This window comes from Spermophilus citellus (assembly GCF_964194105.1).
Source record: "Spermophilus citellus genome assembly, chromosome: 1".
In the NCBI taxonomy this organism is placed as follows: Eukaryota; Metazoa; Chordata; class Mammalia; order Rodentia; family Sciuridae; genus Spermophilus; species Spermophilus citellus.
The window spans coordinates 184,294,829-184,312,903 of NC_138182.1; the positions used below are offsets into that span (position 1 = coordinate 184,294,829).

General features: G+C 42.3%; 1 protein-coding gene across 4 annotated transcripts in view; it reads left to right on the forward strand.

The window, feature by feature from the left end:
• Nucleotides 1-18,075, forward strand: part of PPP2R2B (protein phosphatase 2 regulatory subunit Bbeta) — a 436,743-nt gene that overhangs the window by 175,265 nt on the left and 243,403 nt on the right. For 2 of the 4 annotated variants that reach the window (XM_081288959.1, XM_081288958.1), the window contains one exon: nucleotides 3,243-3,436. In XM_081288959.1, coding sequence (XP_081145085.1) covers nucleotides 3,243-3,436 — 194 coding nt within the window. The other 2 variants (XM_081288960.1, XM_081288962.1) reach the window with 2 other exon arrangements.

An 18,075-nucleotide genomic window follows, 5' to 3' on the forward strand; every position in this document is an offset into this window, starting at 1 on the left:
CAAAAAGAGAGAGGTATAAAATCTAAATATAACTAAACAAATTTAGTAATTTACTCTTCCAATAAATATTTATTTTCATTCAACAAATAAGCATCTATAATAAGTAAACAGCCAGGTGTGTCTCAGGAGGCTGAGGCAGGAGGGTCCTGAATTCAAAGCCAGGCCCTAAGCAACTCGGTGAGACTCTGAGGTTGAGTGTGCCTGGGTTCAATCTAGTGCCAAAAATAAAATAAAGAAATATTATAAAATAAATTGGCTCATGAAGAAGACAAAAACAAAAACATTGTGGAGATAGCAAATACCAAAAGTAGGGTCTGTGGTGTGGTTGGGGAATGTCTCAATGAAATAGGAACAGTTGAGGAACTGAAGAATGCCAAGAGAATGAGAAACAGAGGACAGAATGCGGAGAGGCTGGGAGCTTTTGGAAAGAACTTGACATTCCGGAGGAATAGAAAGGAGCTCAGTAAGTCCTTTCAGTTCCTTCCTTCCCTCCACAACACTGCATAAGGGTTCTTTCATGATCTTACCTCTTTTGTCATGTCATAGTGTTAAGGTAACAGCCAATGGAATTTTTCCCCTTGGTTTTGATTGGAGGGCTAGTTCTTCATTTTTCACAGTGAAAAATAACAGAAACTTTGAAATCTACTCAGTAAATGGAAGTCCATCTTGCCTTCTTAGAACTTGTGTCTTGTGTATAGCTGAATAAAGGAAGGAGGAATTTTGCAGGAAATGTGAGAGGGAAGATTTAGTAAACCCAGAGGCTCAATTTTTGGAGAGGACATTTCTCCCATTGAATACAATGGAAAATTCCTCAAGCACAGCCTGGCCAATGAGCCTGATCCTACCTGATTCATCCCACAGCTCTGCTTTGATCTAATCTAGCCCATGTTCCAGAAACAAGGGGAAGAATTTCCCAAATACTATTCCAAAACCTCCTGTCTTAACTTAAGGTCATTTCAACTGCATGCAAGATATCTTCTCACCACCTTGATGCACTAAGAGATAAACTTAGCTCTTTGCCCTTCTACTCCGTCTCCACCGTATGCCATTCTCCAGGAGAAGCTGGACTGTATAACCACAGGTGATTGAATCCTGCAGCCTTCCTGATGCACACAGCCCATCAAAGGGAAGAACTAGCCTGAACAGCTGATACTGAAGTGGATCAAATCAAATTGCATCAGTCTTCACCTCTTACTTAAATTTCACATGTGTCGATTTTGATTATTTAATGTGTAAGAGTTAACCACCAAATGAAAATAAAATGGAATCTACTGGATTTGAACCCCCCCCAAAAAAAAATATGTCAAGAGACATTTCTTCTCTTTTTGTCTAGGTATATGCAGTCACTTTCTGAATATGAGAACAATGCCATTTTCCACCTGCCAGAAGCATCTATTCTTCTTAGAAATCTAACGGCAATTCCCAACCTCAGTTAAAGACTTGTTTTTCCATTTTTTTAACTTCAAATACTTTCTAAATTGTGTTAGCCGAAGCATTGTATGTATATAATTAACTCACAGGTCCCTCTGGGCTCATCTAGCTAAACTTGTGGAGCTTAACTGAGCAAGACATTTGCTGATGTCTCTCCCTACAGTGACACCCATTGAAAGGAATACCTTCTACCAGGGGAAACTAGGGGAATTTATTTTCCAAATTGGCTTTTTAGTGATTTGAGTTGCTTCATTAAATGATTTTGGTTGTTTCATAACAATAATGATCTCATTTTCTTTCAAATGCAGAATTTGCAATTTGGGGAAACTTGGATGGGGGAGGGAATTCTGTATTTCTGTATTTTCCCCTCAGTTGAAGTAGAAAGGGGGGGGCCTCTTTTCACGTTAATTGGATCCTTGAAATTCCCTCTGGGTAGCAAGGGTTTCTCTATGGGTATGGAGCGCCTTATATCTAGACATACCTTCCATGTTGAGAGTAAATGCAGTTCCTGCACAAGCAAAACTGAACAGAGGGGCTGTGGGCTGTTTGTTCAAAACAAAGTGCAAAGGGCTTGGGAGAGAGGACTTCTTCAGATTGTTGATTAGATTCACAGTTCCCTCTGCCTGTGAAGATATTGACGCTTTTCCGAACCCCAGTTTTCTACAGTTAGGCGATGTTCTGACCCTGTTAGGAATGGAAGAGACAAACGTGACTGCGACTGTGAAGTTCTTGTTCCTGCTCTTCTTTCTGTTCCTAGAACAGAGGAATTAAGCCAGACTCTGAGCAGCTCTTCTTCCCACTCTGTCCACTCTTTCTGAGGCTTTGAGCTCCAGGCCTCTCCTTTTAACTTCAGCAAGGGATCGCATCATATGGGGGAGAACGAAAGGGACCTCGTTGGATTTACAGTTTATCCAAAGGAACCTACTTCTGCTTGGTGTCCTGAATGAAGTGCAGGTGTCTTGAGAAAGGCAGTGAGCTAAAGACTGAGTGTTAGTGTAGACGCGGCCCTTAGCTTCGAGGCACGAGAGGGAGGAGGTTGGAAGAGCGCTTCTATGCTTTTCGCGTGAACCTGAAAGCTAGCTGCTTTGCTGCCCAGGTGTCGGTCGGCGGCTGCCTGCGCCCTACTGCAGCAGAGAGCAGCCGCAGCCTGTGCCTAGGGCACCGCTGCTGCTGGGGAAGAGTCCTGGGGCTGCTGACGCGGTTGGGAGGAGCCTCGCCTTTAATGCACCAGCCGCCTCCAGCCTCCTGCAGCAGGAGCAGCAGCAGCAGCAGCAGCAGCTGCGAGTGCGCGCGTGTGGGTGTGAGGGTGAGTGCGCTGGCGCCGGCCGCAGCGCCCTACCCAGCTCCCCGCCGGCTTCCCTAGCCCCCTCTTGCCGGAGCCGCCCTCCCGCGGGACCAACACCCTCATCCCGGCCAGGCAATCCTGAATCCTGCCCCTGCCATCTCGTCACTGCAGCTTGGGTCCGGAAAGGCACCATTTTGTCGCGGCTGCCCGTTCTCCCAGGGGAGGAGGGATCTTTTTTGCATTTTGGAGCGGCTGCCAACGAGGGGAACCTGTTGGGCATCTCCCCAGCCCCGCTTGTGAGCGCCTCCGGGGCGGGAGGGCGGGACCAGACCCCTCGGGGCACGGCGCATCTTGGCACCCGGAGGCAGCAGAGGCAGGCGCAGCATCCTCGCTGGGAATTGGAGCTGAAGTGAGCACACCGCGCGGGAGGAGCCGCCGCAGCCTCGGAGAGCCCGAGTGGAGGAGGTGACAGCTCCATTGCCGGGTTTTTATTTTTTTTCTCTCCGCCTCCCCGTCTCCTCCTCAGGCTCGGACCATGGTGCAGTCCCACTGGCTCCCCTGCCCCCCTCTCCTGTGAGACTGGCTGCGGGGAGGGATCATGGATACTTGTCTGCCGGCTTCTGGTTCCCACGCAAGTAAGCCTGCTGTCAATGGAGGAGGACATTGATACCCGCAAAATCAACAACAGTTTCCTGCGCGACCACAGCTATGCGACCGAAGGTAACGCCAACCCGGCCGCATTCCGCCGCTGGGGCCGGGTGCAAGTTGCGGTTCGCTGTGCTTGGTGGGCAGCTAGACGCATAGTGGCGGAGACAACTCCGGGCCCGGGGGCTGGGGCAAGGGCTTGGGCTCGGCTCGCAGGGTAGCGCCAGGGCGCCGCACATCCATCCGGGCTCTGCTAGGCGAGCCCTTCGTTCAGCAGCAGGTGGACCCGGCGCCCCGGGAGTTAAAATGGCCCTTGGGGATTAAGCTTTTTCAGGGCGCGGCTCCCATCCGGAAAAGATGACCTCAGGAAGGCAGATGACCTCTGCTCCAAGATGCTTACAGGGGTCTGGGAGAGAGAGAAGGGAGGGGCCCAGTAGGACCTTGGTCCACCCCTCCCTGGACGAAATATGTTGTGCGTCTCAGTGGCTGCAGGGAGGGCATGGTTTCATTTCCTGCCCATTCATCTCTCCGGCTGGCCGGGTTTTACCTGGTCAGACAATCAAAACCCCAAAAGACCCTTTGCAAAAGGGCGAGCCCCTCTCCCCTTGGAAGTGCATTAGCAAGAAATAAAAAGGTGGCTGGGGAAACAGTGTTCCAGCAGCGAGCAAACGAAGCTGACACGTGGGACGACCAATGCGATCGGTGTGGCCTTTAAAAATCACCATTATGAATTCTGCAGCAGTAGTTTCTGCTGAATCAACAGCCAGCAGAAAGCAAGAGGGTTCAGCAAGCTGAGCTTTGCCAAGAGGTGAAATTGTCATGTCTCTCTCTCTCTCAACCAGCTTGTTCTGACATTAGCCCCAGCGCTGTGGAGCAGGCAGGGAAAGTCAGCAGGTGGATCTTATTCCGCCTTTTGTGTGTGAATAGAGAGTGGAGACATTTTATTTGAATGAAAAAACTTTTGCATTTTTGCTTTATTTTCTACCTGTAGGCCTTTATCCCTAGCCACTAATATAAAGTGTTGTATTGTCATATTAGCCATATTCTCGTGAGAAAAAAATGTGTGGAAGTGCTTTAGGAAAATGTTACAAGGTATGTTAATTTTTTTAAAAAAATGATTCTTATTATTCTTGAATGCTACAATTTCTGTAATATTTAATCAATTCAAAAGAATACTAGCAAAATGTGGGTGGAGGGTTCAAGCTCTGAAGGAAATCAAAAGACAGACACAATCTGGGGGCATCTTCAATAAACATTCTGGGAAGTTTTGATAGGAAGAATGGCCAGTGCTATTGAAAATATGTTTTTCCACTGATTGTCATTATTGGAGAGCTTGAAGCCCAGTATTTCCACAATGCTAGATAAAGTAGAGTTGTAAGCTCTGTCCTCCAAGAGCTTAGAGACGCTATTTAAGATGTGCAGCCCATCCCTTCCCCGTAATGAGCAATATACTCACTGATGACAACATGATTGTAAGATGTTCTTCCTCAGTCTTCATGCTTTGTATTGGGTCAGTGATGGGTACCATATGACAACTCAGTATCTAAGCATGGCATCCAAGAAAGAAATAGGCCTTGCTTGGGTTTATTGGCTTTGGGGGAAACATTTCTGGGACTATGAAGATAGAGGGCTGCCTTCATGTTTTCAACTATATTACATTATGCAGGCAAAGGAAACTCACCAAGCTGAGAAGATGGCCAAATTGGGGTTATGTGAATAGGAAAGGAGTGTCATTTGTAGGATGAAGAAATCAGTTAAAAGTGGCATTTCTTATTGCTTTCAAGATCCTGGATTCTGCCTTTATTCTTATTTTGTGGAATTTTTGTAAATTATGATTTTGGATTAAATACCTGGGCTTATATAGTCAAAATGGGGCATGAGTTTGTAGCAAAGAACTTTGTAAAATTTTTTGGATATGTGAGAGTCAACCTCTCAGATCTCTACTTCTCTCCCCTACCCCCACCCCCGCCCCATCCCCTCCATCTCAGTAAAGGAAAGGGGGATTGGAAGTTAGACTGTGTAAAGTTGGGCCCAGACAGAAGTTCTTATATTCTTGACCTATTCATTTCCAGGAACATTCTTGCAGTTGCTGGCCTTGGGGAACAGCCCCTCTTCCATTGAACACCTGAAAAGTAGAAGCATGCCTTGAGAGAGCACCAGATTAAAATATTCTCTGTTAAAATACTCCCCAAAAGTTCTCTTCCCCCTTATTAACTTCAACTTGCTTACAGAGGAATTAGCCTCTAGGTCCTTTTATAGATCATACTTTCCTGTTCCTTTTTATATCTCTGCATTTTCCTCCTACCTGCTCAGATATATCAGGCTTCCCACACACACACACACACACACACTAAAATCTCTTTCACATTTATCAGTGAATTTTTCTCCCCTTTGCTCAGATCATTCCACACTGCAGTGTTCTATTTAAAGCTGAAAGGGTTTTGCTGTGTAGTTAGTGTGAAGGACTCTAAGCTCAATTTGCATTATAAGTGGTAGCTGCAGGCAAGTTCATCCAGCTAAGAGCAATGCAAATGCTAAAGGACACTTTTTACCCAAGCTTCTCTTTCTCTTATAACTGAGTGCATGATGTGCATTTGCTGAAGACATTAATACATTTCCTGTGTCTTTTTTTTTTGTTGTTGTTATCCTGAACATTAAAGGTATTGCCCCTCACCCATCTTTTCCTATCTTTCTTCCATTGTTAAAGTTAACATTTTTGGGCATCTTCTGTGTTCCAAGTACTTTGCTGAGTTCTTTATGTATAGCTTTTCAACCTATCCAACTACATGAAGTGGTTCTCATTTTCCAATAGGGAAAACGAATCCAACTGAGGCCTAAAGACATTATTAATTTGCCAAGGTTACACAGTCAATGAAAAAGCTAATGTTGAAACTCAGGACAGTATCTGAGCTCAGGTGTTTTTTTGCTGGGAAATTCTGCATTGCCTCATTTTCCTTTAACTATAGCTCTTGATCACAATGGTTTCATCTTGAGTGTAAACTGGGTTTCCAATTTAGAGAGGATTCTTTGCAGAGATTATTTGAAAGTATATGTATGGACCGAGTTTGGTGGTGCATGCCAAATCCCAGCAGCTTGAGAGGCTGAGGCAGGAGGATTCTGATTTCAAAGCCAGCCTCAGCAAAAGTGAGGCACTAAGCAACTCAGTGAGACCCTGTGTCTAAATAAAATACAAAAAAGCGGCTGGGGATGTGGCTCAATGCCCCTGGATTCACACCCCAATACTAAAAAAAAAAAAAAAAAAAAAAATGTGTATATATGGGATGAGTAAGGGCATCTGGTAGAGTTGGAATGACCACAAAAATAAAGTCAGCATGATGGTTTGGCCTTTGCAGATCTGGAACTCAGGGTTTCCTAACCCAGGGTCCATCTCTCAAATCTCTATTCTATCTGTGGATATTTCTTCCTCACAAGAAAGCAGGTATAAGAAAGACATGGACATAAATGAAATAAACGGAAGTGTTTTGCACAAGGGTATTGGGGGTTTTAGTTGGGCTTCCTTTGGGCCAAAGAACCCACTCTTTATTACAGTAGTTCATAGATTTCTAGATCAATCTTCTACTTTCAACTGGAGACACAGAATACTCTCATAAATGGAGTATTTTAAAATAACTGTTTTGTTCTTAGTTTCCTTGGCTGTAAAATGGGAGTAACAGTAGGACCCTATAGCTTAGGAAAAGTGATTTGATACAGAGAAAATGCTCAGGACAGTGCCTAGTACAAAGCCAGCCTTCAATAAATGTTCTCAATATGCTACGACAGCTGTTCTTATTTAAGCTTTAGCTACACAGCAAGGATACTGTCTTTCCATAGATTATATGGTGATTTGGGGTGATCTTGGTGGGGAAGGGCACCCACCACAGTCTTCTTTTGGCTCATCTGCCAGCCATGGATCTTGTCATTTAGAAATTTTCTTAGTGTACTTGCTGATTATATTCTGGCCACAGGAAAGTTCCATCTTCTGTCAGACACTTAAAAAAAAAAAAAACTGTCCTGTTTACATATATTAAAGGAAGACAAGTTCACTATTTAATGTTCTTCCTCCCTATTACTGATTCATTTTGCCTTTAATTCCTTCAATAACTATTAATTGAGTTCTGCAGATGTGATACAGCATGTCCCAATACAGACATGTTCCATATATATCTTCATGGAGCTTTTCATCTGGCAGAGGAGGTAGACATTAGACAAGTAATTTTCCCAGTAAATATGTAGTTACTAGTTGTAATATTAAGGGAAGACCAAGATACCTTGTAGTTGTGTATGTGGATCTAATATAGATTGGGTGTTCAGAGACAATTTCTCACAGACAGTCCTAAGCTGAGACTTGAAAGATGAGTTCTGAATTAACAAGAGCTGAAGATATTTTAGGTAGAAGGAACAAAAAAAGAGGCACACAGGCCCAGGGACATAGAATCATCTGGCAGATTCAGGAATTTGGAAAGATGACTGTGGCTAGAATGTACAGAGCAAGGGGGTTCATGGAGAAAATGAGACTGAAGTCTATAGTCTGACTTGGAACACACCAAAAGCAAGGTATAGGTAAATGGATAGAAGTATGATAAATCAGTTATAAAATGTTAATAGAAAAATCCAGATGGGCCTATGTATCATCCCTGTAAATCTTTTATCCACTTTGATATCTGTTTAAAATTTCTCAGAATAAAATACTGGGGAAAAAAAGATACTAGAGAGGTATTCAGGGACCAGATCACGTTAAGCCTTGTTGACCATAATGTGTTTGGACTTTATCCAAAAATGGATCGAAAGCCATTAAAGGATTTTGATGGGGAGGAATCTGATCAGGTTTGTCTTTTTAAAAGCTGAGTCTGGTTGCCATGTAGGGTGGGGTCAGAGGACCAAGTATGAAATAAATAGGGACAAAAACTGGGAGATAAATTAGGAGTCCAGGGCTTGATCCTGGAATGGTGGCAACAAAAGAGATGGAGAGAACCCGATGGATTTGAGACACACTATACAGAAGGACTGTGACAGGCTTATTGGTGTGCTAGGTTGGGTGTCTACAGAGAAGATGGTGTTGAACACTACTCCCAGAATTTTGCCATCAGAATGGATGCATGAAGTGAATAGCTAAGGAAACAGGCTTTGGAAATTGGTTAGTTTGAGGGACTTATGAGACGTCTGGTTTCACACTGAGACTCTGAGTAAGCAAGCACTTGAGTCTGGACAGGATATACAGATTTGGAATTAAACATCACTAGCATACTAAAGGTAATTAAAACCATGTGGACAGAAGAGATGCCTAGAAGAACATCCCAGGGTAGAATTCCAGGCAGAGTGAGAAATTACAAGGAAACCCATCCTGGGTCCATAGAAAGAAATTGTAGCAAAAAAGAGGTCAAAATGGAATAGGAGTCTTGGTAATTAATAATAAACAAATATGAAAATTATTCAAATAATGATATATGGCTATTTCCCAGAAATGTGAAGAAATAATGAGTCCAATCCCAAGTGAGTTGAGTTTAGAGGGTCTCCAAATTTGAGATTGGAGTGACTTATGAAATGCTATAGCTTCTTAGGGCCACAAGAATTAAAGTGAGAGTAAAGGTCCCGGCCCCCTCCTCCAACCCACATAAGCTCAAGAAAAGGGGAAGCTTGCTGGATATATCTGGGAAGGTACAAGAAAATGGCTATTAAAACGAAGATTCAGGGAAGGCATTGGAAAAATAAAAGAACGTGTAGTCACATGATGGAGAGCTGACTCTAGTTCCCCAAGTTGCTTTGGTATTTGTATGCAAATGCCAGATCAGAATGGTATTTCCAATGCATATGGATGAGTGTTTGAGCTCTCAGAAAAACCTGAAATGGAAGGTGGGAAGAAGCTGCCTTATACTATTGTAAATGACCTTTCTGGGGAAGGGAAATGTTCTGCTACTCAACATAATAACCAGAGTGCATTGAAAATCACTAGCAAGTATTCATTATTAGCATCCAGGTCCCTAGGGGCAATCCCGAGCCCTTTATGAGTGCTGGTCAGAAACGTACCAATGAACCCGGGGTGAATAATATTAGGCCGGTCCTGTCAAAATATTGGTAATGCTCAATGAAAAGTGCACAGCTGTAGAATGACATTCCAAGACTCTGGCATTTGCATTTAAGAAGAAACTAAGGGTCCAATTTAGACACTTAAGCTGAGGGAAGAGAGCTAGGACATCCAGAGTACTGTCTGCACTCCAGGCACTTTTCCTAGGTGTTGCCCATGTGTTTACTCATTTAATCTCCTTCCACAGCTTTGAGAAAGTGATTACGTTAGCCCCATTTTTCAGAATAAGAAACTCTGAAGTCTAGAGAACCCAAACAACTTGTACATCAAATATGCTTCTACTGCAGACATGCTTATTTGTAAGTGGTATGATCAGAATGGAACTCCAGGCTCTTCTCTCTGCCCACCATGCTGCCTCTTGTCAGGGTATGTGTGCATGTGTGCGTGCATGTGTGCATGTGTGGGTTTATGCGTGTGTGTGTGTGTGTGTGTATGTGTGTTGAAAGGGGTTTGTGGCATTGAATTCAGGAGCATTCTGCCCCTGAGTTATGTCCTCGACCTTTACATTTTTTTTAACAATTTTGAGACAGGGTCTCACTAAGTTGCCCAGGCTGGCATCAAACTTGCCATCCTCCTGCCTCAGCCTCTTGAACAACTGGGATTATAGTCATAAGCCACAGCACCTGTCTTCTTGTCAGAATTTTGGGGGTCGAGTACAGGTTGAGTTCCACCCTCCACAGACATCTCCTCGATGACGGCTCTGTGCTGCTAGATTCGCTTGAGCCATCTTTCCCCAGCACAGCAGTGTATGACTCTGGGTTTCCCCCTCATCCTGAGAGGGCACTGAGTTCCTTCACCCAGCCAGAATCCTTAGCTAACTTGCTACTCCAGTAGATTGGTTCTATTCCACTAAGAAAAGAAGAAAATACATGTGGAATCAAGCAGTCAAAATGTGAGGACTGATTAGAATTTTTAAATAGCCTTTTTGATGTGCCTCACCCCATCCTAAAGCATTAATAAGGTAGTTCCCTGGCGAGCTGAGCTGAGATGCCCATCTATGTGCCCATTCTCCAGAGCAGATGGCATCTCCTCTCACTGTCTGTACCATAGCGAAAGGAGTGGGACAGAAGCAGCTGTATGATGGTAAGTGTCCTTCTGTATACAAAGGTGGAGGTATCTGAGACCTCCCTTTGGCCACAGCTGCTCTCCAGTCTCTCAACCCCCACTGATATGAGTTTTTGTTTATCCAACTTTGCCACTGAATTTCCTTCTTTTGCTTTCCAGTATAACTCTAGAATCTGGCAGAAAGTCAGCTCTGTTGTTAACTATCCCGTTGAAAGCACAGATTGTTTCTACAAGGCGTTGTCATATATAACCTAGAAACCCTGCAATGCTTATGCTCCAAGTTCACTAGGGAGCAAGTTAGGAGTGATGATGAAAGAAAATACGTGTGTGAAAACTGTGGAAAACTAACTCATATTCACTGGTTTCTTTGGAGAGACGGTCATCGTGGGTAATGGGAAGAGCAAATCAGATTGTCAATTCTATGCTTTAGAAGAGAAGGACTTGATTGCTACAGCAAATGTAAAGAAATGAAGGCTGTGGATATGGGGCAAAAGAATGTGTGGGCTTCAATGGGGCCCCAACAGGCAGGTTTTAACCTGGGAAACCTGGGGTCTGCTAGATGCAGTATGTCTCACAGGAGGCGAGTATAAATGAATACACACTTCCTACTTTATTTGCACTGTGATTTTTGTCCCACTCAATATGTCTTAAAGATCTTTCCATGTCAGAACCCCTGTGTCTGTCTGTGCTTTTTAATGATTGTGCAGTGCTCCATGGTATGACTGTTTCCATCATTTATTTACCAGTTCCCCTGTGAATAGATACAAAAATTGTTTCCAGGTTTTATATTACATAAGATGCTGCAGTGATTGTGGTGTGTGTGTGTGTGTGTGTGTGTGTGTGTTTTCAAATGTTCTCTTTTCTGATTTTATCACCTTGAAAACTGAGATTCTGATTCCCATTTCTTAGTAGAATGGCAAGAAGAAATCTCTGGTCCTCCACTTATTCTCTGTGTAGCCCTGCATCAGGCACTTAATCTCAAGAACCTGAATTTCCGTTGTGTGGACAATGGGGACACCAGGTGTACCTGTTTATATGTGCACAGTAACTGTGTCTTCTAAAGCCATTATAGATGTGAGGGTTAGTAAGTGAGAATAAATAGTGGGCAGTGGGGGAGGGCTTTCTGTGTGCCAGGGACAGGTTTTTGTCCTTAACTGGTTTCCCCCGCCCTCCTCATTTATCCTTACAGTTCTATAGGCTGATACTGTTCTTATCCCCCTTTAAATGAAACACTGAAGCAGCATAAGATTATTACACAACAGTCAGGGAGACAGAAATCACATCCAGGTCTGTCTGATGCTAAACTCCCTGTTTTTAAACACTGCAACAGACCATCTCAATTTAGTATGTGAACACACCTGCTGAAAACAAAAGCCATGCTGTTGACACAGAGAAAAGGCTATTCATTTTTCTAAAGAAATACACTTTTGAATCAATACTGATACAAAGTGTCCCATTTTTATCAAGAATTTGAAAATGAACTGAGAAAAAAAATTAAAGGCAATGCAGTATCGTAAGCAATGATGTGAAATGTACGTCAGCAGCCCTGGGTAGGATTCCCAGTCCTGCCACCATAATTAGTCACTTTTACTCTCTGGGCTTTAGTTTCCTAATCTACTAATAATGAGGTTGAGGGTGGGGGAGGGGGAGGGATAGCCTCCGTAGGTTTTACTGGCTCTAAGTTTCTATGATGGTTTATGTCTGTCTCTGGTATGTTCTGCTGTCATGCTCCGAGTGGGACTGGGAGAACACAGGCATAGGCTCTCCATGGCTCTAAGTGGCCCCAGAATTCCAGGTCTTGCTATACTTCCTTCAAGGGTCAGATCATCCTTCTGGCAAGAAGGCTCTGGTGCAGCCAAGAGGAGGAGCCAGAAAGGGAACTGTCTCCTTGCCAAAAGCTGCTGCAGATGGAGGAGCCAGTCTGTCTGGGCAGCCTATGACTTTGAGAGGAGCCATTTGGCAAAGTTTTTGGCAGGAGCTGCCTTGCAGCATGAATGCTGGAGACAGTCCTGGGCTGGAGTGAATTGGGGATGCAGCAAAGGTGGCTGGTGGAACAAATAACCATCTGGTGAGCAGGGTGCTGCTCATCTTGCTGCACTGACAGAGAAGAGCAAGTGCCAATCGGTGAAGCTAAGCTCTCGGTATCATGATCTGACAGGCACAATAGAATTTCTCCTCTGCTGTTGTATACTCCATGGGCCAGGGGCTATAAATCCCATGTGAACTTGGCTCTTTCAGAAATCAGGAAGGCCCCAATAACCTCCAATGTTACAAAGCAGGGGAGAGAATTCATCAGTTCACAACAAAAATGTATTGCCAGGTGCTATGCGGGATGTGCTGGGATTGTGCTAAAGTATAAGACTGTTGTTCTTCTTCTCAAACATCTTCCCATCTATTTGGCCAGATGATGCTCTGTCCTTCTGGAGATGTAGTTAAGCTGGGCTGTGATCAGAGCCTGCCTGGATCTACACCCACTGCTGGCAATAGGAGCTCTGCGTCCTTGGACAGGTCATGCCATCTTTTTGAGTATTTTTTAATCTACAAAAATATGGCAGGAGATGAGGCAACATGTTTTTGCTTATATGTGAGAATTAAATAAATGCAAAAGGATCTATACCTCATGCATTTAGGATCAAGAGTTGAAAATTAATTCAAAATATTAAGGCAAGGAGTCATCAATAATGATATACCTATTTTAAACAGCATTCATTCATTTTGATGAAAGGTCTAATGAAGAATTGAGAATCAAGACCTTTAAGTATGGATTTTTTAAAAAAAAATTTTGACCTTTTAAAATTTTGTTTAATTTTTATTTATTTATCTTTTATAATGAGTTACACATGATAGAAGAATGCATTTTGATTCGTTGTACACAAATGGAACATAAGTATGGATTGATGATTGGGGGCTATATTTTTTTTCTTGTACAAACCACACCCAGAATCACAAAGATCATGATTTTAGTTAATTTGAGATTGAGTGAGAGCACAGACACCTCATAAGCAATCTTACTACAGATTTTTATGATTGTTCCCCAAATTTATAGCTACTACACTTAATTTAACAGTTCTTTGTCATCATTTGAAAGCATTTAACTTACTTTTCCTACGAAATCACCATTCTCTTTCTTTCGACACCTTCAACAATTTCCATGATACTTCATTAAATAACAAGCATAGCCAGCATTGAGGGATTTGGTAACAAACACAACTGAATCTCAGTCAACATGCCACTCCACCTGAAAAGTTATGTACCTCCTAGATTTGCCTTATTTATAGACACTCCTGTTGGCCCTGTTTCTTAAAAGGATTGCAAGGCATGTTTTCATCCAGTGAGTTAGCTACTTAGAAGATTGCTAAGAGTTCCTATTGCAATTATGAGGTAGAAGAGCCACTATATTCTGAATGCTTACAACATAGCAGGAATTGGTCCTGTATGTGACCCAGTATTCATAATGTATAGATATACCATATATGGGTTACATGCATATATGCTGAGTATATGATATGTGTGTTTGTGTGTGTGTGTGTGTGTGTGTGTGTGTGTGTATTCCTCACAACAGCCCTCAGAAGTATATATAGTTGAAGCTGAGTTAGATGAAACTTTTAGGTATAATTCACCATTTTTATCCATCTCCTAGTACAGTTTCTGGCAAATAGCCCCCATTACACATTTATTGAGGAAATGAAGAAAGGAAGAAATTGATTTTTATTTTATTGATGAAGAAACTGAGGCTTGGGAAATTTGTATAATTTGCCCAGTATTGATCAGCTAACCTGGAATGTAAATTCAGGTATCAACAAAGAAATACATGTTCTGGGACTTGAAGTGTAACTCAGTGGGAGAGCACTCTCTTGGTATAGATGAGGCCCTGAGTTCAATCCCGAACACCATAAACACACAAGCACACACACAAAAGTATGTTCTTAGGGAGAAGCTTAGATATATTACAATAACTTCTATTGTATGAAACTCTTGGACATATAGTTAGGATTCCATATTACCCAGAGAATAATCTAATAGGATGAAAATTTTATATTATCTCAATTTCATACATGTATATGGATGTTCTATAATAAGGTTTAGTAAACTTTTCCTGAAAAGGGCCAGATCATAAATATTTTAAGCTTTCTCTGTCCAGGCTATACAATTTATCCATTGTAGAATATAGGCATGGTTGTGTTCTAGCCAAACTCTGTCTACAAAATCAGATGGTGATCTGTAGACCATAGTCTGCTGACCCCCATTCTAAAAAAAAAAAAAAGTTACTAGGAACTGATAAAAGTTCAAAAGATATTGATCTTCCAAGTGAGTGAGTGCAGTTAGTGCTGGAGGAAAGTTTAACTGACCAGGTAGAGTTTAGGGGGTGAAGGGGCCCTGGGGGATGCTGGCAAGTGGAGGAGAGTGGCAAAGGCTTTGCTTATTGAAGCCTGGAGTGTTGTGATGATAGGCGGTAAAGGAAGGCAAGAATGGCATGTAGGTTGAGCAGATGGACTGGAGGATAGAGATACTGTTTGCTGGGTCATGGAATCCCCATCATAGCCATAGCTCATTCTAAGTAGAGTCCCTCCAGTTGTTCACTCAGCACTCACTTAAAAAATATTTATTATAAATAGTAGGCACTGTGCTTAAATAATCTAGGTATACAACAAAAAATCAGATATAGAACCTGCTTCCATGGAGTTTGTGTGCTATTGAGAAGATACATACTAAATAAACACAAGCATGGCCATAAACATAAACCTTCTGAAATACTATGTGGGGGGGGGGGGGAATCTATGAGAAAGCAAAGTACAGCTCACTGATAAAAATTTATACTGTAGAGAAAATTCTATATCTCCAGGCATCATAATCATTATAAGAATTTTCTATATATTTCTTCTCAGGCTTTGTGTGTGTGTGTGTGTGTGTGTGTGTGTGTGTGTGTGTGAGAGAGAGAGAGAGAGAGAGAGAGATATGAGCGAATGCTGGAATTATATATAAAATGGTATCATGTCTAGTTTTGGCCCACCACATAACACTATGAACACTTTTCTCCAACATCCAATAGTTGATTCATAGTTTTATCATCCTCCAAATGCTGGAAATTTATGTTATTCCACTTTTTGCTATACTAATTGTGTGATAAATAATGGCATGACTCTAACTCATATGTTTGATTATTTTTAGAGTAAGTTTCTAAAGGTACAATTGCTGAGTTAAATGATATGAATAGTTAAGTTTCTAGATAGTGTTCATAAGTTGCCTTCTAAACTAGTAATTCCAGACTGGGGGTGTAGCTCAATGGTAGAGTGCTTGCCTAGCAGGTGCAAGGCCTAGGTTCAATTCAACACATAAAAAAGGCTTACTTTGTAATCGCAGGTGTCGTTCCCTACCATTGTTTCATCCACATTTTGCCTACAACTCATATTGGCACAGATTTTTAGGGTGTTGACGTTATTCCAGAGAAGTTGTATGAGCTAAAGATTGGAAAAAATTTCATAAAGATGTAACCATTGACTTTTGATTCCATAGGCCTTGTTCCTCTAAGAGCTCCAGGTTCTCTGGTCCTTCCAGAGACAAGAAGCAGGTATAATCCTCAGTTTCTGCCATTAAGTACTTAGGTGAGCACTTAGGTCCCTGGGATTCAGTGGCCCACCCATGTTAAATAAAATTACTTTCATGGTTTCAGGGCATCATTTGTAGATAAGTACATGGAACCTGGTGACCCAGAAATGTTAATTTTCTTAAAACTGATAAGTAGGTAACTTCAAAGAATGATTGACCTAGTAAGAAAGCAGTGTGGTTGTTTAATGAGCAAACCTCTCTTGGGCTATACATTTGAAATTTCTGAAACTAGTGCTCACTTTTTTATGGGGGGGGGGGTAGACTATGTGTAGTTGAATGCAATTTGAACCCAGGCAAAGCTGAGAAAACTGAACACTACCTATTATTGTCTTGACACTTTAAAACATCTTCAGTTTTCTCCTCAAGCCTGGCACCATGATTTAATGTAAATGAAAAATACAAATCTTATAAATTACCAGGAGGGTTGTTTTTTTTTTAATGAGAAAGTATGTTTGTGGTCTACATTTCAGCAGTCTTTGGGGTTACAGTTGGGGGTCAATATGAAGTCCCAATTCATTTGACTTGAGAATTTGGGGGCATTTTTCCCTCTCTAAAGTGTCTTGAGGGCTTGAAGTAAGAATACTAAGTTCTTTGAGACCCGCCCCTTTCCTGCTCCTGGCACTAAGGATTAAATCCAGGAACCTGCACATGTTAGGCAAGTGAAAGAATAAATAATAGCCTACTCCTCCCCCTTTTTATTTTGAGAGTGTCTCACTTAATTGCCCAGGCTGTCCTCAAACTTGAGATCCTCCATTCTCAGCCTCCTGAGTAGCTGGGAATTACAGGCCACCAAATCCGGTTGAGAAATTTTTTTTTTAATTTAAAATTTTTATAAAGGTAAAAAAAATGATACTCAGTATACTACTACCTACATGCTCAGTACATAAAAAGTAAAGGATAGATGGATGGACAGCTGAGTGGATAAATGCTTGTGATTAGTAGGTGACCCAGTTGCCTCTTCAGAGGATTAAAAATGTTAAAGCAACTTCTAGAAACACTAGTTTCCATGGAAGATATGGAAGTATAATATAAAAATCCACCTGTCATCCCCTTTTCTTATAAGAAACAAGTGGGATGCTGTGAGACAGTATTGATTAGAATGACACAGGATTGTGGGGAGGGGCTTGTGGAACTCATCAGTGGCACCAATTTAAGAAGCGAAAATATAATGTGGGGGTAGGGGAAGACTCAGCCCAGAACTCTGAGTCAATAAAAGAGCAGGGCAGTTCATTGCTTCCAACTGTTCCAATGACTGATTCTAATCCCTTCTCCTGTCCCCTTGTGGGGTCAGAGATCAGAAACTTGCTGAGTTCTCACCAGGACCTGAACTCTGTGCTGTGGTGAAGAATGCAAAAGCAGTCTGATTATCATACTGCGCGTCTGCTGCCAGCATGCTTACTCAGTCCCGGAGCTTCCTCAGCACAATCGGAATTGGAAATTTTCTGATCAGAATTTTTCCTATGAGTCTAAGAAATTTGGACTTGAGCCTGTTATGCAAGCCAGATCTTTTCTTTTTCCAGTTACTTGACAAGCAGGTTGCCTTTGAGTCACTCATAGGGTTGGCCCTGATTTAGACATTGTCATATGCTGAAAAAGAAAAAAAAAAGTTTTCTTTCATTTGCTCCTTTAAGAAGATTAGTCTGCTCACAATTTTCTCCTGTGCTTTTGCAATTTACTGTTTCCTGCCAGCCTCTCATCTTCTGAGAGTCTCCTGGCTCATCTTCAGCCACCAAGGCTGTCTTGTGCTGGGTCCCCACTACTGTAGGCCATTCCCATTTCTGTGCCTTGATGTGTACTCTTTCTTCTTTCCTAGTACCTACAAGCTCTGTCTCTATTCCACATTTTTTTTCAGGAAGTTCCCCCCCCCTGAATTTTTCAAGTTCTTTAATCATCACAATTCCATGAGGTAATGGATGAGGCAGATCCTGCACATTGTCACCCTGACAATACAGAAAATTCC